We start from the raw sequence: 27220 nt of genomic DNA, 5'->3' as shown, positions 1-27220 counted from the left end.
TGATATTTATTTGTTGGAGGGGCATTGTTTTTTGTAATCCAACAAACCTGGTTGTGTGTAATTCCCTCTGTATCCAGTAGGTGTCAGTAAGACACCTACTGGACCTTCTTGTACAATGAGTGGGACAAGTTGAACGCGCCCTTGTCACTTTGCCACATAACACTGTAACTGTGCAGAATATTTCTCCACATACACCCAAAGCAAGTGTGGCAGTGAACCAGAAAACGTCCACACCATCGAATGGCATTCAGCTGATGGACTGAGCGGGCGGCCGGGTTCAGTGTCGGCAGGCTGATGGGGAAAAGTGAAGAGGCGAGGAGGGCGGGCCACCTGTGACGGCGAGGGGCTGGAGAGGATCCGCGAGTCAGAAACACTGTCAGTGTGTCAGTGCGCGCGCCTGCCTGCCTGCCTCTGTGGGCAAAGTCCACTTGGATAATCTGGAGCGCAAGGGAACATCAAGTCCCCTCTCTCGCTTCAAGAAATCTCCACATGATTCAGGTAAGACACTGAACATTACGCGACTGCTGCTTGCATATACACACCCACGAAAAATCACTGTAGGGACGTGTAGCCTACAGTGTGTGTTTAACTCAATAATGAGTTTACAGTGACCATATCGTACTTTATGGTATTTTTTTGTCTCCTATTGTATCTCTGTAATATTCCTACAATAGTTTCGCTGTGATATCTGTATAGCATTCTTCTAAAACATATTATAGGATTACTGGTTGTTTCTCGTTAGTTGCTCTGTGGTTTGGCTACCTGCTGCGCAACCTAGTAGCCCACTGCCCGATGTGAATACGGATTACACAACAAGACAAAAGACAGGCGATAGACAGCAGTGTCTATTACAACTGTAATGTAACCTAACAAAATGATTCACTTAAATAAGAAGGCCTGCCCCCTTAAGTGCCCAATAGGCCTCCTAATTAGCAAATGTAACTAATTGAATTCAGACTAACGCAGTGCTGTGCGGAACTGTATCATTGACTATGGGACTATGTGAAATTGTGTTGGCTATATTTAAAATACTTATGCAGCCCTTTGTGCCGCTCACCCATACTCCCCGCTGTGCCTTCCTGCTTCACATTACTGCATGACTAAATTACAAGTCATCTGGGGCCGCGGTGCTGGAATGACTTTCAACCCGTCAGACATCAACAGAGGGATGAGCACGGATTGGGTAATATGCATAATACAGCTGTATGATTCACACTTAACATCCGATGTGTGTGTGGGATGTCAACTGGCCAGCGATGATTAGAGTAAATCAGCTGTAAAGACACGCTGATGATGTGAAGGTGCTGGAGGAAGAGCCAAGTGGTTACTCAGTCATTGATTGGTGTCAAAATGGGTGATCAGCCTGTTCATATTCAGATGAGCTGATGGTCTTTGTAGGTCTGATGTAATCATTACATATCACCAGGCATGTGGAGGGTGAACCCGCCTAAACCCAGTTCACCCACCTTTTGAGCCTGACATATTTCATAGTATACATAATGTGAAACTGATGTGAAGATAGGGTCTTTTACCAAAAAACGACAGATTAATGCTTTTCTGAAAAAACAGTTGATTTCCTGAAAAAGTAATACCAATAATGTTATGTGGATATTGCTGTTTATGCTCAAATCCTGTTCATTTTTTCTCTGTTTCACCCTCATTCTAAATTAGTGTATTTCCAACACAGTGCATTGACCATTCACTGCTTCTTCTCCTCTGTCGCATTGTGAACAATCAGTATAAACCTAGTGTGTTCGGACAGTTTAAAGAGCCCAGTGTTACGCTCACAGGCTGCTCCTGTACGCTGTGAAAGGCCGTATGAAGCAGTAAAGACTATACAGCTAAAAAACAAAGTCGAATACAGTAGACTTGCATGGAACAGATACAGTTCAGTCTCCGGTTAGCTTTCTTTTGTCTGTCAGGAACAAGAGCGTCATAAAGCCGTGTGTCTCTCAGTTGGAGCACAGTTCAATGGCTTTGACTGTCATCTTTTCTACCATTTGTAACACACACACACACATACAACTCAAAAAAAGAGGGAGTATGGAGTCATTTGGGGCCAGTGTTGTCTGTTGATGGAGCTGTCACGGCACTGCTCCAATCTCTTCTATTCAACCCAAGTTTATAGACACTTTATAATTGCCTGATAAAATCCATTTCCGTGGATGAATGTCTTGGGACTCGGAGTTGGCGGCGAGATCAGGGGGAAGGCAGATTAGAAAGGTTAGGTCAGTACATGAGTGGTACAGTCGCTGTAATTTCCTCTGGGTCCTCCTCATTTTATTTTTCGAGATCTCTCTCTTTCTACGTATCTCACAGTTTTGACTGGTGTATTCAGTGGCCAATTAACAATTGAAAGCCTCTGCATTTAGGGGGGTCCAGGATACTCAGCGCACCGTCATGGAGTGATGGATTTTAGATGACAGGGACTTGGAAATGTCACAATTATTAGCACTTCCCTCTGCACTTCTACACTTTATTCTGACCGCCTTCTTACGCCTTATTCACTGCCCTCTCTGTCTCCCTCTCTCCATTCCTTTCTCTCCCTGTCATGTGTCTGTGAAACATTTTCATTTGAATGGACTCCTCTTCCTCTCAGGATTACCAAGACCCTGTCAGGACCACTGTGAATGACTCACTCACTGACTGATTGATGGGATTTATACCCCGACAGCCCAATTTGAGTTATTTCAACTCAACCTGATATGAGGATTTCAGATAAATGACTCATAAAGAGCTCCTCAGCGCACCTTCTCTGCCACCTTTTAAGATGGGCTTTGACAAGCCTTAGAGGGCCACTTGACAAACCTTTATATCGTCTGACAGGCCTTTGGAGAGGCAGCACATCCTGACAGAGAATGCCCAGCTGAAATAATTGGCGCTCCCACAGTATACTTATGATATTGGAAGCATGGTAGAGCTGTGCAGAAAAACCCCCCGAATGAAACGTCGCTGTTGGGTGAAAACCTTGTATCTCCCAAATATCGTTTCAGGAACTTACAAGAACCGCCTTGTTTCCAGATTGACCACCATACATTTTTGAGGTCGTCCAATGGGTTTTGAACGGGTTTCAGAAGCCCAAGGGGTCGTGGGATTTTCTAAACTCATAGAAGACCGTCAGTTAAAGCTAATGAAAATCACCAAAATTGCAGTTTATGAGGTTTTCATGCGACAACAGCGACAATATCCCATAAACACAGCTGCTGTTCTGCCATTGAAACTGTGGATACTGCCTGTAGCCCTGACAGCTGTTTAGTTCTCCTACAGTATTCCCTGTCATCGTACTGTTACTACACCAACACTGTATCTACAGTGTGGCTCTTATCTACACCTGCATGCCGCTGTGGGTGTCCTTAATGTTATGCAACGCTCAAGCCAGCCGTTGTCATGGTGTCAGCCTTAAGGGACTGCTAGGACTTACTATAACAGTGCAGCCACACACACACACACACACACACACACACACACACACACTTGCGTTAATGGCTTCACTATTCTGCTGTGTTGTTTCGTGGATGTGTGTGTAACGTGTGTGTGTGTGTGTGTGTGTGTGTGTGTGTGTAAAGAGCAAGAAGGCTCGGTGCACTCACAGCTCTTTAGGGTGCAAGAGGCAGGCTCCTCCCTTTCTCAGTTTGTTTAATGGAAAGCGCTAAAGAGTGTGTGAGTGTTTACATTTGGAATAGGGAGAGCATTTTAAAGACAGAGGGAGAGTGTTTAGAGTGAGTGTCACTGTGTGTGTGTGTGTGTGTGTGTGTGTGTGTTTTGGGAAGGGAGAAAGAGAGAGAAAGAGATGTCACCATGTCACCCTCTAAATAAAATGGGACAAGGTTGGTGATGCTCCACAGAATGTGTCTGTCAATGTATTCTCAGTGTGTGTGTGTGTGTGTGTGTGCACTGGTGCATGTGATGGTGACATTGCCCCCCCACCAACCCCCACCCCTTCGCTCTCCATCTCTGCTTTCTCTCTCTCTCTCTCTCTCTCTCTCTCTTTCTCTCTCTCTCTCTCTCTCTCTCCCTCTCTCTCTCTCTCTCTCTTGCTGTCTCCCCACATCTCTCTCTCCAGCACTCACGCTCTCCATTCACTCTTCCGAAGGGGGGTCCCGTTGTTCTGCCGGAACAACATTACCATTCACGCCACCACACATCTTAGAGAGATATCACATTTCACAATCTTTTCCCCCCGTGGATTTCCTCCCTCTCAGGTACGTCTTCTGCTCCAGTTTCTGCTGTTTGAACTGGTTTCACACCTCGTGGATGCGGATCGCTCCACATCGCCGTTTGATCCTCAAGTGTTTGCTTGTGATATCGACACATAGTTCTGTTTGACAGCCATTGTTTGGTTAATGATATTTTCACTGATGTGTTGATGTCTGGGCAGCTGCTGCACACACACACACACACACACACACACACAGATTGGGAGATGGCTTTACTTTTCCCGCCCAGTCTCGCAGCCCCCATTGATCTGCAGAAGCCCCCAATATTTTATTGAGCACATACAGTTTGCGTCTCTTTCATGTCTGTGTCATCATCCTTGTGATTTCCTCCAGATCAGCTAATCTCCTGTGTTTGAAGTGTGCCACTCATCTGGACCGGCTTGTACTCTTTCTCCACTTCCCCTCTGGCCCTGACAGACAAGACTCATATTGTTGTTTCATTTTGAAGCGCAATGCCCACATGTGCATCGTTCTGTGTTTCTCCTAGTACAGACGTGACTAACACTGTTGGTTTTGTGTGTGTGTTTTTTCTTTTTTTTTTCAGCTTTCTCCACAACCTTCAATCCCTTCTACAGCTGCCTGCTCGCCTGCTAGTGTGTGAGTGTGTGGGTGTGTGTGTGTGTGTGTGTGTGGGTGTATGTGAGTCCTTTGGAGGTGAATATGTGTGTGTGAATGTCTTTGGATGCGCGCATACCACCCCGGTCGGAGAGTGCGTGTCCCGTGAGACGCTCGGCGGAGATGCAGGCGGCTCGATCCTCCGCGCCGCCGTCCGCGCTGCGGCTCCTGCTGCTGAGCTGCTGTGTGTGTGTGGCGGCCGCCTATCCCTTCAGAACGCCCCTGGACATGGACGTCACGCCGCGCATCACTGTGCTGGCCAGCGGTGAGGAGCACACACACACACACACACACACACACTGTATACATACTAATTGAAGTAGGGTTTCATTCCAAAATGCTGTATATCAATTTTGGAACAGTTTTTTGGTACATGAAATTCATCAATCGAATCGTCAATGTTTCAGAAACACAAACGATTCTGTCCTCAAACATTTATGTGTTTTGTAGTTAAAGATGTTAAGATGACTTTAATACTAATGTACACTCTGCTTTACATTCATGCCAGCAATCATTTTGCAAGAGAATGGTGGATATCTCACTTAGGAAAGAAGCTCTTCACATATTCTTTCCTGTTCTTTCTGTAATATTGCAGCCGCCGCCTTCTCTCTCTCCCTCTCTCTCCCTCTCTCTCTCTCTCTCTATCTTGTTTTCACTCTCTCCCTTATTTCCTTCTTGTCTTTCTGTCTCTCTCCCCCATCTCTTACAGTCTCCCACTCTCCTGACACATCTCTTTTCCCATTTCTCTTACTCTCACTCTCTTTTCACTCCTTTGAACCTCATTTGTGTGCACACCGATGGGCACAAACAACACAAACACACACACACACACTCACCTTCTTCTGGTAACTCTTACCGCTTACAACATTTTTATCGAACGTTGGATTATTATTCAATTGGCTTGTATGACTGATGCTTGGCATCTAGCCTGAGGAATATAGCAGATCAATCCTCCAGAGACAGAAGCAGACTACTGAAGTGCTTACACTTGGATCACTGCAAAGCATCCAGAGAGACTGACACCACTGTAGGTAGTTGAGAAGCACCGTAACCATGACAACTGTTGTAGTATGGCGCAGGGCTGTGGTATACAGTATTTTTCTTTTAACGGGTGTGTGTGTGTGTGTGTGTGTGTGTGTGTATCCTTTTGTGGCAGCACTGTTATCTGATCCTGGACTCAGCATCCCTTATTTGTGGATATATAAGACGTGTGAATGCGATTTGCTCACGTCTCCGGTCCATGACTTCGCCACAAATTTGCCAATTTTCAACTCCCTTATCATATCATACTGGTGGGACAATAGTCTTCCTTTCCCCTTCTCCTCCCTCCCTCACAGTAAATCAGCGCTATCCCCACTTGCCTTCATTATCTATCTTTTCTTTTTCTGTTACTCCTCTCTCTATCACTCCCCCCGTCCCCACTACCCTTATCTCAATTTCTCTAAATCAACACTTAGTGCGTAAGCCAGCCCACAAGTCCTCCTACACGACTCATCTCCCTGTCTACCGCCCCATCCATCTCTCATCCGCTCCCCCTCTGCCTTCCATCTTTCAACCATAGCACTTAAGCTCTTTCCCTTCTCCTCCATTTTTTTCTTCATTAGTTTGTGCGTTTTTTTAAATTTTCATTATCTTCCTTTGCTTCCTTCACCATCCCTTTACCTTTCTTTCTTTGTTTCTTTTCCTTCCCTCCTCGCCATGAGAAGACTTCGATATGCAAACTTACCACTAATCCCTTTAATCTCTGTGTTTCTTAGCAACCTAAGGCAAAGCCTCCAAACCTGCATGGGGTAGTTAAATCACGCATGCACGCGCACAGTCGCACACACACACTCGCGCACACACACACACACCTCCGTTCACTCCTTGTTGCGATGCTCAGTACTTCACTCCGTTCACATAAACAAGGTGAAAAAATATGGGGGGGGGGGGGGGGGGGGGGGGGGATTGTTTTGGGTTATTAGTTTGACGAGTTCCAGTGCTCAGTTTTGAGAAGCTGAAAAGCGAAAAACCGACAGAGAGGGAGAGACGGCTGAGAGTGAGATGGTGAAATGGGAAAGTGTTACATTTAGAAACCTTTTCATTATGAATGGACCCGCAGATTTCACACTAATTTCAACCTGTCAGTGTCCTCTGCCAGTGTTTGATTTTGTGAGTTCAGAATTTGAGCTCTAGTAGGTGAATTTAACTTTCAGATTGCTGATTCAATAGCGGCCGGCGTTCTGTACGTATGTCAGAATACTCTAAACAGGCCTGACGTTTGTGTGTGAGTATGTTGAGCTGTCGCATCCCAGGCCTGCGCCTCGAGGTTCTCAGTGACTTTGATGTGCTTGTGTGTGTGTGTGTGTGTGTGTGTGTGTGTGTGTGTGTGTGTGTGTGTGTGTCTGAACACTATGTTCTGTCCACATCAGCTGAGGTCCCTCAAAGTGTTTGCTCAGTAAATAATATCATCTGGGTCTCTCTCTCTCTCTCTCTCTCTCTCTCTCTCTTTCCCTATAAGATATTAAGAGAATTTGCCTCTTCTCCTATAATCTGGTCGGCTTTGGCTATAGAATGTGCTGCTGAATTTAATTTCATCATCGTACAGGGTTAATGTAGCCCAGCGGGAGCCTTAATCTGCAGGTAAATCTCACCTGCTGTGTCACTCTATCCTCCAGTGTTCCCCCCCCCCCCCCCCCTTTCCCTCCCCCCGCTGCTGGTCGGAGCCTGAGGGGTTAGCGAGGCTGCTTTGCATTACCTGGCTCCAGCTGTCAGCCCCTCACATGCGGAGAGGATATTGTGTGTCTTAGTGCTAGGATTACACCCAGAGTCTCCGCCAGGAAACTTAGCTATTGTCTCTGCGAACATCCATTGTCTCCGCTCACAATGAGACGCTCAATAGGGTCGGTGTGTGCGCTCACGTAGGACAGTTATTGTTCTGATGACCTCAGAAAATCCCATACAGCGGTCAGCCAACACTACACTTCCTCCTGCCGGGAACGAGGGAGTAACCGAGTAGAGACATCATCACCTAGAAGGAGTGCGGGATGGGAACTGACTGATGCTGATGAAATGAGCGGAGTGGATGGGATTTTTGCAGCAGCAGATAGGAATCTTAATGACAGCTTACTTGATAACCATGCAGTCTTCAGGGAGATTTATACTGAAGAGAGTAGGGGATCGGCTGAGGAGAAAGAAAGTTTGACACTTCTGTTTGGGCATGTCGAGCTACTGTACTCATCGATAGGGATCAAAAGTGGCTCACTATTGAGCCTCGCTGATTTTATGGCTAATTGCTGTCAGAAACACCTCAGTTGATGGTAAAGTCATGGCTACAGAACTCCGCTCAGCATTAGTCACATCAGATGTTTAAATCAGACATTGCATTAACAACTTTGCCGTCATTTTTATCAAGCAACATTGTTTGCTCACAACATCACAGTTGTCTTGTGCAGCCATTGTTATGGTTGTAACACTGTTTGATCAAGCGGCTGAGTATCCTTGCTCCATGCCTAGAGGTTCTCTGTGTCTTTGATGTGTGTGTGTGTGTGTGTGTGTGTATGTGTGTATTGACGGTGGTGTCATGTTTATGCAAGCTAAGTGGAGTCTTGATACATCATGTTTGGAGCTTGCATAACCTTAAGGCAGCTCATGACTGCAGCTAGCAAAGTTTTGACATTTTGTGAGAGAGTGTGAGTGTGTATCTGTGTGTGTGTGTGTGTGTGTGTGTGTGTGTGTGTGTGTGTGTTCTCAATGCCGAGTGTTTGTGTGAGTGAACCTCATTAGTATCTTGTCCTGTCAAACAGCTGCAACCCAATATAGCCTGGAAAAGTGGACAGGGACATACACATATTGTGATATAACAGCCTCCAACCCAAGAAATCCACACAGTCTTACTAGATTTGTGTGTCTGAAATCTGATGCGGCGCTGGGCTTCTCTTCATTATCCTGTTCTCACTCAGCAGAGCCGTGTAGGATAAGCATAATCCCTCTGCTTATATTGTCCATAGTGTGGGTGTAATTTCATTTCTGGTCAGCGCATTAGAATGAGAAGAGTGAGAAAGTCAGTAGATAAACAGTCTTAAAGGAAAAATCCACCCTGAAACACTTTAATACTGTTAAAAAAAACAGTCATTGGCGTTGTACTTTGCATTTCTCGGCCCGTTTTGGTGTTTTGGTGGTGTATTTTTCTTCTTATTCCCATGATAACTGGCCAAACATGACGACGATGTGATGAGATATCCAGCGCAGCCACAATGGAGTTTGATAGCAGGAATTTTTTCAGCTATCTACAACATCAACAGTAAATGTTTTGGCGTCAACCATCAGAATCAAAGAGCAAGAGCTTCTTTCTAGACTCGCTATTTTGCACCGACGTTCAAACAATCATCCATCGTAGAAAAGGCAGAGATACTGACTTTCTCTGACTATGCTATCGCTATCAGTATTTCTCTCTGCACCTACACACTGAAAGCTACACGTTCACATCCATTCTCTGGGCGTTGTCGAAAGGCATTCTGGGACATTCTGGGCAGCTCCAGATCAGCTGATGTGTCAGTTGAGCGTGCGGATTTGCCATCACCAATTGGGCGGTCTATTTGTCAAGCTCACTCGCTCATTCTCTGCTGCTGCCCACCCTGCTGCCCCTGTTGCTGCTGCTGCCTATTAAATGCATCTGTCACCCCACCGCCACCCCAGCATCCACCTGTGGGCTCTGTTTCTCCATGGGGGGTGGGGGTGGGGGGTGGGGTGGGTGGTGCATTTGATCTTTCCCTGCTCTCGCTTTTGGCCCTCCATTAAATTATGCTTCGCGGGGAGTGATACGAAACAGAGCCTTGACGCCAAAAATAAAAACTGTATTTACATTTATTCTCCTTAAAAATGTTTATATTCAATTCGTGAGTTGTCTGACTGAACTTAAGTAAAAGTAGACGAGGCAGGTCGAGGGAAAGTGGGTACACAAATAAACTGCAACACTTCATCACAAAATAACTCCCGGAATGCATTGAACATCACAGATTGATGATATATATAACAGTGTAAGAGTATCCGAAGGTGGATTTTTCCTTCAAGGCTCTGGATGCACAGAATCACTGGGGCAGCAGTAATGCAGAGGGTGAATAAGCAGGTTTGTAACCAGAAGCTAGTGACTTTAAATTCCTGGACTGTCTCGGAAAATGTGGGCGGTGAAAGTGAAAGAGTCGTTCCTTCCCTGACAGCTACAATTAAGTTGCCCTTTGAACAAGACACTTAACCCCCTAGGTGTTCTGGTAGAGATGGACCGTGGTCAGCAGTAGAAGACTGTGTTTATACTGAGCAGTGTTCAGGTGTGAAGGGGTGTAGCCATACGAACGAGAGGCACATGCATTGTCGAATCATAATACATGCGCATAATGAAATGAGTTGAGAGGGCATCACAACAAAATTAAAATTCTGTACTGCAACACGTGTTGCACAAGACACAAACAGTTATTTGTTTCTGTGGAAAAGGTTAAACTGGCTGTCGTCATCATGGCTGCTCCCACTGATTGTTAGTAGTCATCTCTACTATTTCACAGCTCCTCCACTGGAGTGCTAATTACAATGGCTATCATACTGCTGAATCAGCCATTAAAAAGCATGAGTGTTGTGCGAATGTGTGAGAAGTAGTTTTTTTTTTTTTAGGAAAGTATGAGCCATTTTGCATAAATAGATACAGCAGCAGCTGTGTCAGGGGGTTACAAAAGGTCACCTTCATTAACAACCCATCCTTCTTCTCTATCCTCCCCATCTGCCCCCTCCTGTCTCCTCTCCTCTCCTCTCCTCTCCTCTCCTCTCCTCTCCTCTCCTCTCCTCTCCTCTCCTCTCCTCTCCTCTCCTCTCCTCTCCTCTTCTCCCACAGGTCTCCAGGGTTGTAGGCGTTTCCAGTCCTCTGCAGTCAACTACAGCACTATGTTGCTGGAGGCTGACAGTGAGCGTCTCTACGTCGGGGCCCGGGGGGCTGCTTTCTCTCTCAATGCCTCTGACATCTCAGCCAGCGCGGCTCTGACTGTGAGTGTGTTTGCTTATGTGCGCGGCTGCATGTGTGTGACTGCACTACCGTGTTTGCAAGTCTGCCACGGCTTCATTTGCATTCTACAACGCAGTGATGCAAGAGCATATCTTAAGTCAATGAGACACTCGCATCATTTTGAGGCAGCGTGGATGAGCAGCTTGTGAAAAACAGCGTTTCATTGCTTGTGAACAGCTTGTGAAGTTGCTTGTGAACAGCAACACCGTACAGGTTCCTCATATAGAGTAGATGATCAGATTCGATTTTGGAGCACCTTGCTGCATAATTTGCATATTATTGAGGAAAAACTGATTTTCTTGAAACTACTATAACTCTAATAACAATGCTTAAAGATATGGAGATTCATGTAAACACCATCCACGTGTTATGTGAATACATATGGTGACAGAAATATTTGCTAATTAATGCATTAATGAATGCATTAATTAGCTCAATTACTGAGCTCATTAGCATAACTGGTTATGTTTAATATATCGTGATGATTATGACGGAACATAAGGCAGCTCGAGTGCCTATTTTTTCTTTTTTTTTGTCTATAATTTTGTCAGCATTGATTATGTCCCATTTGCCCATTCCCATACAAGCTTGTGTCAATATTGTCCACTTCCATTTCTTCAAAATGTCAGCAGTGTCTGTGATTGAGTCTAGTCCTCAGTCCTTGAACTACTGTATGTTCTAGACAGAGAGGACAATGTCATTAAAGTCGACAGTCCCTTTAAGTAACCACAGAAACTCAACACCCTCTTTCACCTGACATGCCGCTGTGCTTGTTACCTGGTGACAGCCTGACATAAAACTGTTCCGCCATTTATGTTAATGCAGCGCTGCTGTAGCTCCCAAGGTATGACCGCTGGTGTGTGTGCATATCACTCCCTCCCTCGCAGCCACTCCCCCAGCTGCTGCCGTAAATAAGAATATCTCTGGGTTACATAAGAGTTAAAAAAACATGCTGATGTTACTACACAGAAGATTTAGGTGCTGTGATGGCAACATTATTCAATATGAATTACTAGGGTCAGGTACACACTATTTTTACTTATTTACTCTCTTTTTATCTGTTCTCTGAATTGTGGTATTTTTCTTAAAAAAAAACAGATGTGAGCCAATAATATGAAACCATTCAACTCTGTGTGCTTTTTCTTTCCTGCTGTATGTTATGTGGTGTGTATTAGATTGAGTGGGAGGCTTCCCCGGAGCAAAAACGTCAGTGTCTGAGCAAGGGAAAAGACAATAAGGTAAGCATTTAGTTGTTTTTCCCTCAGTCCTTTTCTTTTTATCTTTTTATCTTTTGTTCTCTCCCCACTATTGATATTCCTCCCCACACTGTAATATTTTTCTGTCTTTGTCTTTGCCTTCCAGACGGAGTGTTTTAATCACATCCGCTTCCTCCAGCGGTTCAACTCCACTCATCTCTATATGTGTGGGACTCATGCCTTCAGTCCCCTCTGTGCATACATAGTAAGGCCATGCACAATACATCACAATCCTTTCAGTAGTGTCAAATCCATTCAATATTTAATTTCTTACAGAATACTACAGCAGTGCTAATACATTCTGTTTGCGCTGTACATTCACTGAATAGATTTTCTCTCTCTCCGGTCCTTTGCTTTACCCAAATGTTTTGTCCCGTATAGGATGAGGAGAGGTTTGTGATGTCATCTCGGACTGAAGAGGGCAGAGACAAGTGTCCCTATGGCCCAACGACTGGCTACACTGGCCTCATGATAGGTAAGACCCCACCGACAGTTACCGATCACTTCCATTGTTTCATTAATCTGCTCCTCAATTGATAAACTGGTTTTCCTCCAGACCAGCAGATGTTTACGGCCTCTCAGTACGAGTTTCGGAGCTTTCCAGATATCCGCCGTAACTCTCCGTCTCCCACGCTGAAGACGGAAGACGCTCCCACGCGCTGGCTGAACGGTGAGTACGCTGGATGGCAAGTTAATCCGCTGGAATGATGATGCAGGCCTGTTGCCATGTTTGGGCGGCAGGGCGGACTAGTGGTTAGAGCCTCTGCCCTTCAGCCGGGCGACCTCGGCTTAAGCCCCCGTGTCGGCAGGCATCTGTCCTGCTGAAGTGCCCTTGAGCAAGACACTGAATCCCTACCAGCTCCAGTGGTGCTGTTCTGTGGCTCAGCCTGTGCTTTGACTTACCATGGAGGGGGGAAAGCAAGAAGGAAATTCTGTGTGGGGATCAAGAAAGTTATTTTACTGTCATTACATCAGTTACTGATGGTTCCACTAATGCTTAAATCATTCCGCTATCAGTGGCTACGTTTACATACACAGAGACTTCTGTTATTAACCAGTTTTGGATCGACACATGTCAAAGACCCCATGAAATGACATCTTTACTTCCTTGATTTGATGTATTTGCTGTTGAAACAGGATGTTGGGGTGAGACATAACGCAGGGAGGGATCATTCAAAAGTGCAAACCAATGGGATATAAGTCAGGGAGAGAAAGGCAGTTTTATTTGATGGGAGGGTTAGGGGTTAGGGGTGGAGGGGCCGGATTGTTCAAAAATCTGTGATGGTTTTATTGGTTGGAATTTATATTTACACCTACAGGTGCAGCAGCATGAGGTCACCATTAAAGATACTTAAAGATTTTCCATGAAGTAAAAGTAATGGGAGTTCTCATACCATTGCCAGCTCATACTCTGATTATGAGAAACCCAGTTAAGATGCCTGGCTTACTTCAACATTAAACAAGTTACTGAAGCATGTAAACATGTTACTCCTTTCACTTTTAGTTTTTGTTGTCTGGGCAAACTCAGACTCATCCAGTGTTATAGGTAAATTTTGATATCAACAAAAAAAACGGCAGTGAGCAAAGCTTACCATTACTATTGGGATGATCAAGCAGACAGGACTATTCTATAAATTCGTATTCATGGCAACTGGGATACTAAATCTCAGGGTAGCAAAGGTTCATGTAAACAGCTTAACCAGAATAAAAGCTAAACCGGAGCATGGCCAATAGCTGGGTTACTCAGTTCATGTAAATGTAGTCAGTGGTTAATCACTCAATAAGAGGTGAAAAGGGTTATGCTAACTCATTCAAGCAACAAAAAAAAAAATCCAGTTTGAACTAATGCATCTGTTTCTCCCCCGTACAGAGGCGGACTTTGTGGGCTCGGCGCTGGTGAGGGAGAGCGAGGGCAGCGGCACCGGAGACGATGACAAGATCTACTTCTTCTTCACAGAGAGGAGCCAAGAGCAGACAACGACCTACAGCCACAGCAGGGTGGCTCGGGTGGCACGGGTTTGTAAGGTGAGGGGAGACGAGAGAGAGAGAGAGAGAGAGAGAGAGAGAGAGAGAAAGGTCGGGACTCGGGAGATATTTGTAGCAGGGAGTGACGCCTCGTGTCAGGATGAGGGATGGAACAGGGAACGTACTGGTAACAAGGCTCCGGGGTAATTAGAGGAGCAGACACTGTAGCTGATGAATGGCTTGGAGAGTCAGTGAGAGAGGGATAGATGGCTGCGGGTGCTGAGAGAGGCGCGGACCGCTCAGCGTCCTCTGCTGATTGGCAGATGATTGACCGCCTAAAATGTGAACGATTTACATTTCCCGCTGTCCTGGAAAGAGTTATCAATAGTGAAACCCATCTGGATTTACTGTACAATTTAAGAACCGTGTCATTCTGTCCTCACTGTACAGTCAGCTTACAAGTTCTCCCCTCGACTGCCTGACAGCATTTTTTTTTTGTTGTATTAATAAAAATGCCTTGTGACTGCATGCATGAGGAGTGACATTTGCCATTTGCCAGTGGCTGAATAGACTTTAAACTTAAAAAGTAAAGGGCGTGTGGAGAGCAAGCTGATGTCAAAGAGCCGGGCTTGAAAAGAGACAGCTCACTACGTCTTATCGGCTCTGGTAGTACTTTGTCATCGGGTTTCCAAATGAATCACTGCCTTGAGTCAAGCATTTCCATTGTGAACCCTCCAGAACTTGTCCACCCTCGTTTTTTTGTATCACGAATGGGTGTTTTGATGTGTCTGCACAGGCTATACGTGTGTGTGTGTGTGTGTGTGTGTGTGTGTGTGTGTGTGTGTGTGTGTGTGCCCACAGCAGGCTGCAGCACACCTCAAGGTAGAAAGCACTCAGTGTGGGGAGTGAATTCCTAACAGGCTTTGACAATCACACACACGCACGCACACACACACACACACACAAACCTGTAGATTGCAAAAGGGAGCCTTACCTTAGGGAAGCCATAACCTTACTGAACTTACTGTTATTGCCTTGCCTTGCCATCTGTTGCACTGTTTGGGAGGCTCGCGTGTCCTTATGTGCAACCTTGAACCGAGTGTTCAGTCTGTATTCCTCTGGTGTCCATACCAGGCTCTTACCTCGTCTCACCCTCTCTTCTCCCTGCTATTTCTCCTTTCTCCCTCTTCTCCTCCACCCCTCTTCCCTCAGGGGGACAGGGGGGGGCGTTTGACTCTCCAGAAGAGGTGGACGTCCTTCCTCAAGGCCAGGCTGATGTGTTCTCTGCCCGAGTATGACTTCCACTTCAACATGCTGCGCAGCGTGTTCGTCGTGCACGGCCACACACCGCAGGACACGCTCTTCTACGGCATCTTCGGCCTGGAGTGGTGAGTGGGAATGTGTGTGTTGTCGGATCTCCGGCCGGGATTGAGGGGCTTTGAGGATGCAAATGTAAATGAGTAAGACAAAGATGAAAGGCGGCAATCGATGCGCTGAGATAGTCGAAGAAGACAGGAGGGGACTAGATGAAAGAGAGGGGTGAAAGACAAAGCCAGAGGAACTTTGTTGTCCAAAAGATGTGGAAAAAAAAGAAAAGTTGGGTGGAGGATTTTTAAGTCAGAGGGTGGGGAGTGAATATGAATTGAAAATTTAGATTTAGATAGACTGATAAAAAGGGTAAGTTGCAAAAGGCTTAGGTGAGAAACTTTAAATGGCATTTCCATTTATCAGTGTGATTATATGACATGACTTTGCTAGCCATAAACCCTTCCACCATACCAGTGCAGCCTCTTTTCCCGAATCTCTTTATCCATTACTTAAAACACTCCAGAACACAGAAAAAAATGTTATTTTGATTTAACTAACTGAATAATACACCAATGTTTACCAGCAGTTCTTCCCAACCTCCAGAAACTAATATAAAGCTGCGTTCCTTTCAAAGTCAGAAGTCATAAATTCAGTTGGTAGGTCAGAATTACAACCTCTGTGTGTTCCAGTGATCCGGCTCAGAAAAAAGAAGGAAGAAACATGGTCACCCGCAAGATTTTCTTTGCCCAATGCAAAATACTGTTTCCTGTGTAACAGCTAATGTTATGTCTATGATTATATTTAGCAGCGCTAGCTAGCTAGTTAGCAACCGTAAGTGCAACTTTACATTTCAAATTAATATATATATAACCATTTACCACACAGGTGTTTGGATGGATTTTTTATGCAATGCTGAAAATCAAATTTAAGTGTATTTTGAGGATTATTAAATATGTTAAAAGTAATGCTGTGCGAGTTTCCTACTTGGAAAGCGGTATTTCCGACTTTCTGACATCTCTGGAACGCAGCATAAGGATATAAGTACTGAACACTGTAAATGTAACGCCAAAGTAAAACGTTGCTATAGAGAGAATATGGGTGGTGGAGAGAGCAGCTGAAGGACATAAACAATCAAAGATGATCCTCAAGAATTCATGATCCCTTGGGGTGCCCCTCTCCCTCCCTTTTGTCTCCTCCCCTCCTGCCTCTCCCTCCCTCCCTCTCCTCTCTGTACTCCTCCCTCCCTCCCACTCTTCTCGGAGATGTATGACGTCTGATTAGCTTTGTACATTTATCTCTGTCAGCGCTCATCCAACCCCGCACAACACCTCTCGCTTTCTTGCCTTTTGTGTCTTTCATTCTTTCAGACTAGGTGAGTCAGTGATGTACTGTATTTCTACTGCTGTCTCTATGGCAACACTGGGTTTACTGCTGTTATTGTTCTTGGCTTGTGCTCTGGCCTTTCTCACTGTGTGTGTGTGTGTGTGTGTGTGTGTTGCTGTCTTTAGGAAGAACGTGAAGGCATCTGCGGTGTGTCGGTTCTCCCTGTCTGAGGTCCAGCAGGCCTTCCAGGGACCCTACATGGAGAACCAGGACTCCGGCTCCAAATGGAATGAGTACACTGGGAAGATCCCGGACCCACGGCCTGGAACAGTAAACACACACACAAACACACACACAAAGAGCAGCACTGCCTCCTATCTCTAATATGCGACTGTAGCTATTGTCAGCTATTCTGAGATGAAGCAAAGAAAAATTAAAAATCTTAAATCTCTCCCTCCTCTCCGTCCCGCAGCGTTCGCAACAGAAAACCCCAATAGAGTGCAGATGAGACTTATCGGAAAGAGAGATGCATAAAGGCAGGGAGGCAGAGGGAAAGATGGAGGGGGAGCGATAGGGAGGATGAGTGGCAGCCTCACCGAAGAGGCTCGAAACACAGCCGGCTTATGTCACCGAAACCCATTTCCATGGCGATTAACTCCAGGCTGTAGCTCGGTGACAATGGCTTAGTGTGGCAGCCAGGGCCATGGCATCATTAGCAAGAGCAGACATTATCCACTGTAGTGTCACTTCAACACTTTGTAGGACTTAATTTTAACTTTGTGGTTAGCTGTTAAATGGAATGGAGAAATGGTCAAGGGTTTTAACTTGGGAGTGTGAAAGCCTCTTAGAGGAGTTGGGTAAAGTCGTTTGAAAAGGACAAAAGAGAGAGAGGCGAAGTTGTTCCCTTAGTCAGGTGCAGAGAGAGCTAAGTCCCCCGCATGTCAGCACAAGCCGGCTGCTGAACTCACAGAGGCTCAGCGGAGACTAAGTGAAAAATCACATTTTCTCCAAACTCATTCTTCCACACGCTCGCATTTTCTTCTCTATCCCTTAATTTCCCCCCCAGTATCCAGCAAACCATCTAGCTAAGTCCCCCTACATCCCCTCTCCTCCTCTTCCCGCTATCCCTTTATTCTTACAGATATATCTATCCCTCTTATTCGCACTCTTCTGCAGAGTACTACGTCGCAAATCATCTGATAGCCACAAATGCCCTCCTTTTCCCTCCACTCCACCAGCATACAGTGTTACTACCTCACTACCCCTCCTCTCATCCCCTCTCTCCATCCCTCTCTCCTGCAGTGTATAACAGATGCACTGAGGGCCAGGGGCATAAACTTCTCTACCTCCCTGCCGGATGATGTGCTGGACTTTGTCCGGAGGCACCCGCTGATGTCCCAGCAGGTCCAGCCTTCGGACAGACGCCCCCTGTTGTTCAGGAGGACCACAGACTACACCCAGATGGCTGTACACATGGTCCAGGGCTTAGACGGACAAACATACCATATACTGTACATGGGCACAGGTGTGTACGCATGTATATTTGGCACCATTTCTGCAGTCTTTGTTTGTTTATTTGATAGTCAAAAATAACGCACAGCCATCAGTCATGCATTCATTAAAATCATGTAGGATATAGGAACACATAAAGTTTCCAAAATTTATTTCCAATGTGGTCCTCTTAGAAGTCTAGGAAAACATGTCATTGGCTGGCCGAGAATCGCAGTTCATACCATAAGAAAACACATCAGATAAATAATCAGATAAAGATAAATAAACATACTTGCTAATTACAATTGCTCAATACAAACATCAGCTAAAAAACATCAGCTAAAAATTTGAATGGTTTATGTCATTGTGGAATGATTACATCAGGTAAGAAGTAACAACAGTAGCTTTATGTCTGGTTTCTCCATGTTTTATTAACCTGGTGTTGTTTCATGTCACACAGATGAAGGCTGGTTACACAAGGCTGTAGAAGTGGAGGGTCAGCTCCACATTATAGAGGAGCTGCAACTGTTTGAGGAGCCACAGGCTGTTAATAGTCTGCTCATCTCTGCCACACAGGTAGTGTGTCTGACAATCACTCTCTCTCTCTCTCACACACACACACACACACACACACATCTCTCCTACACCAGTGGTTCTCAATGTAGGGTCCGGGCCACCAGGGGTCCTTTAAGAGGGTTCCAGGGGGTCCCCAGCAAATTGAAGAGTCGCTGAACGTCACCATTATTTCATTTACAAGACGTTAACACAATTAGAGAATGTAGAAGAATGACTATTTTGGTCATAGTTACTGTTATCTGTTATCTCTCTACCTACAATACAGATAGTCATGGAATTCTGGACAAAATCAAATCTAACAATAACAATATTCTCAGATTTGGGTCGGAGAGACAAAATCTCATCAAATGAGAATGTGAACTACATTTGGGGTCCTTGATATGAAAAAGGCTGAGAATCGCTGCCCTACAGTACTCATGTCTGCCCTCTCCTCCCCCACAGATGAGTGTGTATGTGGGCTCTCCGTCAGGCCTGGTGCAGCTGCCCCTCTCCACCTGCCACAGATACACTTCCTGCTATGACTGTATCTTTGCCAGGGACCCCCACTGCGCCTGGAACGGAGCCCAGTGTGTGGAGATAATGTCACACGCAGACAGGTGGGTGCCGACGCGCGCGCGTGTGTGTGTGTGTGTGTGTGTGTGTGAGCGCATGCGTGGTTGGATCAGGTGATTAAATCTCTGCTGGTGCCCTTACTGTCTGTTTGATCGGACTAACCTGAAGTATTCCTTGTGTCACCGTGCCCGGTCACAGTGTCAGCTCTCGCCCGGCAGAAACTTGTTGTTGACAGTGATAGTAAACATAGCATGCAGCGGTGAACTTTCAGTGTGCTGATTCATCTCAGGGAATACGCTTACTCAGTAGAAAGCCGTTATTGAAGCAATAAAAGATATGAGACTTATTTCTAGGAGGGCGAGTGGTAGAATAGAGTAGAATAGAATAGAATGTACCACAGAATAATGGTGTAGTTAGAATGAAATAGAACTCTCAATACCAAAAATGGCGGATACTTTGTATGTTACAGCCAATAGGGAATTTTTGGAATGATTGGTGGAGCGATGTGTTGAGTGTAATGTTTTCTCTGTCTACAGATCCGCTTTAATCCAAGACATCCAGCGTGGCAACAGGGGATGCGAGAACACAGAAGACGGTACGCAGAAAGCTCATCTGCTCCTAGGTTAAGCTAAAAAAAAAAAAAAAAGTTTTCTTTTGTTGTTGTTATCACAATGAATGATGAAAGGGAGATTAAAAATAGAGAATGTTAGGCACAACTAGAAAGATGTATAGTTGTCATCAGATGGCATGAAGGACTCTTTGAAATTTGATTATGCATACTCTGTTGGCAAAAGCCTCTCCTCCCTTGCTTCTTTAATCACATTTTTTGTTATCTCCGGAGAGAAAGCTGTTTGATATTCAAGGCAGGCGAACTCTTTCACACACTTTACAATTTCAATCTGATAAAATGTAGCATCTTCTGTCTCCTCATTGTTCTTTTCTACATAAGGTACTATGATGGTTGGAATTACGAAAATGATCATTTGAGTTTATATCTCAATAATTCTAGATTCAGTCTTGTAATTAAAATATAAAGTGACAGGTCAAAGGCCATTTTTTAAATTTCAACTGTATAGTCCAACTTTGCAATCAGACTTTTCTCACTGTGTCTCAATATGTCCTGGGTTGCCGTTGTTTCAGACGTCGTCCAGCGGAGCCGCTCTGTCCGGGTGGGGGATGATGTGCTGCTGCAGTGTGAGCTCAGCTCCAACCTGGCAACCCCCATGTGGACCCTGGATGGCAGCAAGCTGCAGGGCTACGGCCTCGACTCTGGCTTCAGAACCGGCACCGACGGCTTGCTAATCATTGAAGCCCGACCGGACCAGAGTGGACAGTACACCTGCCATGCCCTTGAGAACAATATTCAGGTTGCCATAGTTACCTACAATGTCACTGTCCGCCTGGACCTTCCTCCTCCCCCACCTGTGGAGCCAACTGAAGACCCCTACAGTCCCTCCATCGCTCTGACAACGCCCAGTGAGCCCCCGTCCTCTGAGAGACCGCTGCCTCCGCCCCCGGCCCCTCTGCTCCCCCGGTCGGAGCTGCTCTCCCCGAGGAACATGGAGGCCATGTACCTGTCCCTCATCACCATCCTCGGGGGGCTGTGCATCGTCCTCACCGTGGTCCTGCTCTACGTGGGCTTCTGCCTGCGAGTGGGCCGCAGGGGGAAGTACTCCCTCCGCGCCGCTGCCGCAGCCTACCCAGACAGGAAGAGACACGGCAGGAACAGGAAGCAACACCGTAGCTCCTCCCACATGGAGCTGAAGACGATCTCTAGTCACTGTAACGGCAACGGCGTTTGTAACGGAATTTCAAAGCAACATAACGGCGACACTCAGGACGGAGGCCTTCTCCAGATCGTTCCCGGGCAGGGACACTCATCGTCCAATAAGGAGCCTCCTCCCCCGGCCCCCCCGCTCCCCCCCACCCCGCAGCTTCCCTCCCCGGAGTGCGACTTCCCCAGCGGGCTGTCGGCCACTCTGCCCAGCGTCCTGAGGAGAATGAACGGCAACAGCTACGTGCTGCTGAGGCAGAGCGACTCTGAGAGCACGTCGCCGCTCTGCTACTCCTTCACCGACGAGCTCAGCAGGATCTTGGAGAAGAGGAAACACACTCAGCTGCTGCCCCGGCCTGACGAGAGCTCTGTGTAGAGAGAGGTGTGCAGTAGCTCCCCCTGTGGCGGGAGGACTGAAGCGTTCTCACCTGGTGCTGAAGTGCCTGTCATACAACTTATCATTGCTGATAACAGAGACTAAAGCAATGAGAGTCTTATCTATATTTGTGACTTTAAAAGGTTTTTTTTCCAATTCCACATTTAGACATTCCTGCTCTTTGACCCTCCGAGGAGTTTGTCAACCCTATTTCCCAATTTTCTAACAGAACAGTGAGAACGAGAACTCAAAGTGAGGGGCCAAGCATGAAATGGAAAGAAAGTGTAATCTACCTCACCTCAATATTACTTAGCAGGCCATCTACAGACAAAATACGGCTAAGTCTGGGTCAGTGTAACCGCCCCGTTATGGAGCCTGATCCAGGGTGAGTCCTGAGATTCCCAGAAAGAGCCCTGATCCCCAGACCAGGGTGTCCGGACTCCACAGAAGAGAGGAGGCTCATGGGAATATACATGTGAAGACCGCTGCTATATGTGACAGCGATAATTGGCTCGTTTCAAAATGGATGGCAGCTAGCCAATGTTTGTTTGCATTAACAAGTACACAGATGGCCTATGCATTTTTAAAACACGTTTCATTCACACATTATAAATATTGAAGGAAATGGACATGGACATGGTATAGGAAGGAATTAAGTTGCAATGTTTTCAGTTTTAATATTGACCATGTAACTGCAATAACCAAAACAAAATAATATAAACTCATGACAGTACTTTCCATTAACCATCACTAATAAATGGTGAATTAATCATTATTTCATATTTATTATCATTTAATGTTAGCCGACTAATAATTGATGATTAGTTAATTCCCTTCATTGTTTTTGTTTAATTAATAGCAAATTATGTATATAATGTGCATTATTTAATTATTAATGACACGTAAATAAATCAAATAACCATATATTGTATCACAACTGTTAAGAAAGTAAATGAATGACCTTTGATTGCCCTAGTTAACAATTTGTCAGTAATTTTATTAACCAGGTTGAACTTTTAAATAATTAAGTATGCAACAAGTTATTAGCAGCTGATCAGCAAAGCATGGATAAGCATTATGTGGGCCCTACCATACATTTGAAACTGAGGTCCACAATTCAAAATAATGGTAAATAAGTTGTTTGTAAACCATAAATAAGCATAATCTTATACAGTTGCAGCTGATGCTTACAGTTCTTAGTAAAGGGTTAACAAGTAAACAATTAGTAAACAAAGGAAATTAAGGAAATTAATCAAGTGATTGTTATTTAAGCATTAAATACTTACTGAGAAATATTAGGTTTATTCACCATTTGTTAATGATGGTTATTGTAAAGTGTTAATAGACGACCCAGAGGAAATATGACAGTATTAATGATTTTAAAGCACTTTAAATGCCAGTTTTAAAGGCCTTTAGGAAACAGATGAGTCATATGGGACACTACAAGAAACGAGACTCACATGGGAATCTAACAACACTGCACCAAGTCAACAACCAGCATACGAGACGGAGAGGGACTTCTTGTTTGGATGCTTCTCAATATGGAGGCCACAGCTGTGTCTACTGGACCTATTTGGGAGAAAATGAATAAAATGAAAACAGTGCATTGACTGTGGTCCAGCTGGGCCAGAATCCACCGCTGCGCTGAGTGAGACCCAGCATGAGGCCATAACAGAATAACAAACTCTGGGGCACAGCGTTAACCCACAAGCATCCAAGGTAAGTAGAGTTTGGATCATGCCAACACATCTCCCAGACAGGCTTATTGCCAAGCAAGCACTTAAAGAAATGGACCAAGAAGTCAGAGTGCAGCCTCACTGCACCAATATTTTGAGAACTTGCTACATACCGCTGCGAAGAGAAGTGAGAGCAGAATGTTGTTTTGTAGCTCATTGGTGTTTTTTTGCATTCATGAGCCAAAGCCTTCTTTATCTAACACCTGCGTTGTTGATAATTTGTCGAAAAGTTTAGGTTCAGTGATGCCAAAAAACACATCTAGTCTCTTTCACAAAATCTGACAGAGTGTAGTTCATTTGTGAGAGGAATGCATCCATGGAAGAGACATTAAAAAACATCAAGGCTACAGGGCTGAAATGAGAGCTTAATGTGAAACGCTACCGGTTCTCAGCTTCAATCCGTTTCTTGTCATCTCTTCAGCAGCGCTGTCGTCTTACCTTTTGCTGTCTTTCAAATATTCCCTTTCTTGTTTCCGTTTCTCTTTTACCTGCATCACACTTTATCTTAAAACAAGTCTGCTCATTATCTCACTCAATCTCTCGCCCTCATCTGTTTATTTTCCTTATCCATCTCGTCTTGCTGCATCTCGCTGGTGTTCGTCTGTCAGAGGGCAGCATTAATTAGACCCTGGTCTTATGACAAGTCTGACCTTATTCCCCACTGCAGAAAGAGGGGCGAGAGAAAGAGAGAGAGAGAGAGAGACGGAGTTAGAGATCCCTCCACATCTCTTGAAGGGATGTCCCCCCAGAGATATAGCACTCTCAAGCTCCCAATTATTTTCTCATACCCTCAGACTCAGGGTAGACTTCGCAGAAATATGAATACACATCGCAGCAATGCCAACAAATAAGCAGACACAAATATGCACCGCATACATAAACATAACATACACCTCAATAGATGCTCCTGTGACACCAACACACGCACACTTGATTGGATCTGAACTGGGAGAGACAGGCCTGTGATGTCACGGTGTGGGATGCGAGCCGCTGCGGTTCGCAAAGGCAAGATGCTTGGAGAGCAAAGCTTTCTAGTCTGTGGCACTGATCAAAGACATGAAAGGAGAAGGAAGTGGCCACACACAACATTAGAAGCCTTCATTAAGGCCCTTTCACCTCATCCCAGAGCATGTGAGGAGGTGAGAGCGGTGACAGGTATTATTTATGAAGTTTTCACAGTCTATCCCCACAAGGACACTTTAAATCAGAGTTGCTAATATGTAAATGACTTTCAGCCGCGTTTGAAAAAGGCCCAGCCCACAGTTGTTTTAGTGTCAGGTCTGATGCTAACTATAGCGCCGTGACTGCTTTCATCTCTTCTGTGTTGCCCTTCAAAACAACACCCAAAAGGGAGGCTATAATGGAGACGCATGTTGCTGACTCTCGTGCATATTTCTTTCTCTCTCTCTTTCTGTCTTTCTTTCTTCCTTTCTTTCTTTGTACAGGTCTGATGAGCACAGGTCGGTCTGAATCTCTCTTAGCTCCATTCCCTCAAATGCCGTCTCCCACCCAGCGTTGGATGATGGCGGGACGGGCTGCGAAGACGTTCTCCTAATGAGGAGTGAAATGGAATTCAACATCATTAGCGGACAGCGGAGCCAGAAGAGAGAGAGAGACGGGATAAGGGCTACAGTGTGACGAGTCTCTGCACCGAGAGCTCTGCTTCCCCACAACTGGAATGAAAATTATTAGCTGCAGTACGCTACTGAGCAATGTTTGTTCTTCAGACAGCAGTTCTTTGTGTGCAGAAACGGCGTCTTTGCCTCTCTTTGATTCAGACAAGTTAGCAGACCAGACTCGAAGGGTAATGACCTTTTTCTCACACTTGCTGGATGAATTGTGCAACACTGTTCTTTTTCTCTTGTAGTTAAGAAAAACAGCCACTAAATAAAACTAATTAGGATAACTATCACACTTCTTCTTAATGTTAATGAAAAATGCCAAGGTTGCCAAGTTTGAAAAGAACTGTGTGAACCTATTTTAATGCAAACCAGTTCTCTAAAGACAGAAAGATGGGAGAAAAAAAAAGCATATTTATTTTGTAATTTTGTACATTTGTGTTTTGGAGGTGTTAGTTGTTGTCACTGTTGTTGTTTAAATGCCACTTGTGAGACGCCCTCCCGTCAGTGGGGGGGTTGGGTCACGATTTGCCTGTGTTGCACAAATCTGATACACTGTAGAAGCATGGTAGCCAAGAGCATGCAGGGACTATACCAGCACCACAGAATTTAACATTTATACTAATGGGAGGATAGATAACACCAATTTACCTATCCATTATAGCCTATTAACTAGGGATTGCTCAGCTGAGCTTGTCACAGTAATGTCCACAGTTGTCAACATGTTAGTTTTGCTCTCTATATGCATGCCACACCATGCTCGTGTACACAGCAAATGAAATTGTTTTATTAAACTAACACAACGAATAACAGGACATTGGGTTCCTTCGCATTTCAATTGTAATGAGTTGAAATCAAATAAAACTTTGTACTTCAACCCTTTCCTCTGTTCATCATTGCTTGTGTCATTTTTACAGTTTGTTACATTTCTGATCACCAAGATAGAAAGGAGAAACGAATCCTTCTCTTGTCAAAGCAGTGGAACAGATCCCTGTGTTGATATATGTAAGAGTAGGCTGGATACACTGTGTCAGCCAGCAGATACAGGCAGACACTCAGGAGAAGGAGGCATCTGCAGTGTTATTGGAACCAGGCCCGGGGTCCTGCAGCGCTGCCTTGGGCTGTAACACAGCGTGGCACAGAGTGGTACGGAAAACGTGGCTGGTAGGTCGGTGAAACACCGTTGGTTTAGGATTCAAGCGGAGGACGGTGTCTCAGGACAGTGTTGTCGACAAACCCTGAACATACTGCATACCTCTCTGTCTTGTTTATTGCACAGGCACAGTCGTCAGATGTGAGAATTTATCTCAGTTGATGTAGCTGTGGTAAAAGACAGAGCAAAACTTCCGCTCAGTCACAGCCTCGCCGACTGATCTTTTGGAAATGCCACAGACATCGATCTACGACACCCACGGATTTTTCCACGATCCACATGACCTTTTCGCAGGTTCCTGTGTGAGAGGGCAACACCCAGCACTCAGACAATAACTCAGTTGTTACAATAGGTTAGAGGCAGCGCGACAACAAGCCCATAAAGAGGACAGCCGTGTCATGTACAGACAGGCGGATGCATGTCTGCCACGGGGAAATAATTCATAAATCTGTCAGGTACCTGCAGTGTGTGCAGCTTGACAAGTGATTCATTTAACAAGCACTGTCATGGTTGTTGTGTCGCTTATGCAATGGTGCCTTCCTTTAATCGAGACCAACAGGAAGAGCTTGTTCTACTTCTTGAATGACAGATCGGAAGAGGTGCGAGGTTTTCAGCTCCAGCTGCATTTCACTCACTTCAAACGTGCAAACCAAATAAAGTGGAATGCTCCGTTGGGATTTCTCCTGGTGTTTCAAATCATCCATGACACATCATAGTCTTGTTTTACATGGAAATTGAATTGTTGAAAATTGTTCGCCTTATGTGAGTGTGTGAGAGAGAGAAAAAGAGTGTGTGAGAGTGTGTATGTATGTGTGTGGTGTCATCCCTCGTCTGGTGGATCTTCATAAGACAGATAACTTACTGTCCCATCGGCCAGAGAGAAGCTCTTTGGCCTTTCAGACACAATGACCCATATTTATCCAGCTCCACTCATTACAACCCACTCTCATTTGAAATGACTCCTCATGTAAAACTGATCTCAGATAAGCACAAGCTACTGTACTCCTAGACTGGATTTACACCAAGGGAAAAGCCTGATTTCTTCCTTTGTGAATCCAGCCGTAGATATTTGATAAGCATCATCCCCGGAGTGATAGATGAAAGGGCTTTCGGTGACAGATAAGGATAGAAAATACATTTTAGCTGGTAGACATCAATCATATATCAAGGTAACCTTCAGTAAGACAGACGATGAGAGCGGGAAAGTACAGGAATCAGATCTGTGTGGTTT

The 27220-nt window shown here is 45.2% G+C and overlaps 1 protein-coding gene across 1 annotated transcript; it reads left to right on the top strand.

Annotated features, from left to right (window-relative positions):
- Window positions 1-424: 424 nt before the first annotated feature.
- On the top strand, window positions 425-22445 carry LOC139918737 (semaphorin-4G). Its single transcript, XM_071908172.2, has 15 exons — window positions 425-498; window positions 4762-5097; window positions 10693-10841; window positions 12036-12098; window positions 12223-12321; window positions 12498-12591; window positions 12673-12786; window positions 13987-14141; window positions 15294-15469; window positions 16898-17042; window positions 18015-18237; window positions 18664-18779; window positions 19221-19375; window positions 19868-19926; window positions 20472-22445. The coding sequence occupies exons 2-15, from the start codon at window positions 4890-4892 to the stop codon at window positions 21479-21481; spliced, it is 2766 nt and encodes a 921-aa protein (XP_071764273.2). The 5' UTR covers window positions 425-498; window positions 4762-4889; the 3' UTR covers window positions 21482-22445.
- Window positions 22446-27220: the final 4775 nt, after the last annotated feature.

The sequence above is a fragment of the Centroberyx gerrardi genome, chromosome 15 (genome assembly GCF_048128805.1).
Source record: "Centroberyx gerrardi isolate f3 chromosome 15, fCenGer3.hap1.cur.20231027, whole genome shotgun sequence".
In the NCBI taxonomy this organism is placed as follows: domain Eukaryota; kingdom Metazoa; phylum Chordata; class Actinopteri; order Beryciformes; family Berycidae; genus Centroberyx; species Centroberyx gerrardi.
This window is presented reverse-complemented; position numbering and strand designations above follow the sequence as displayed.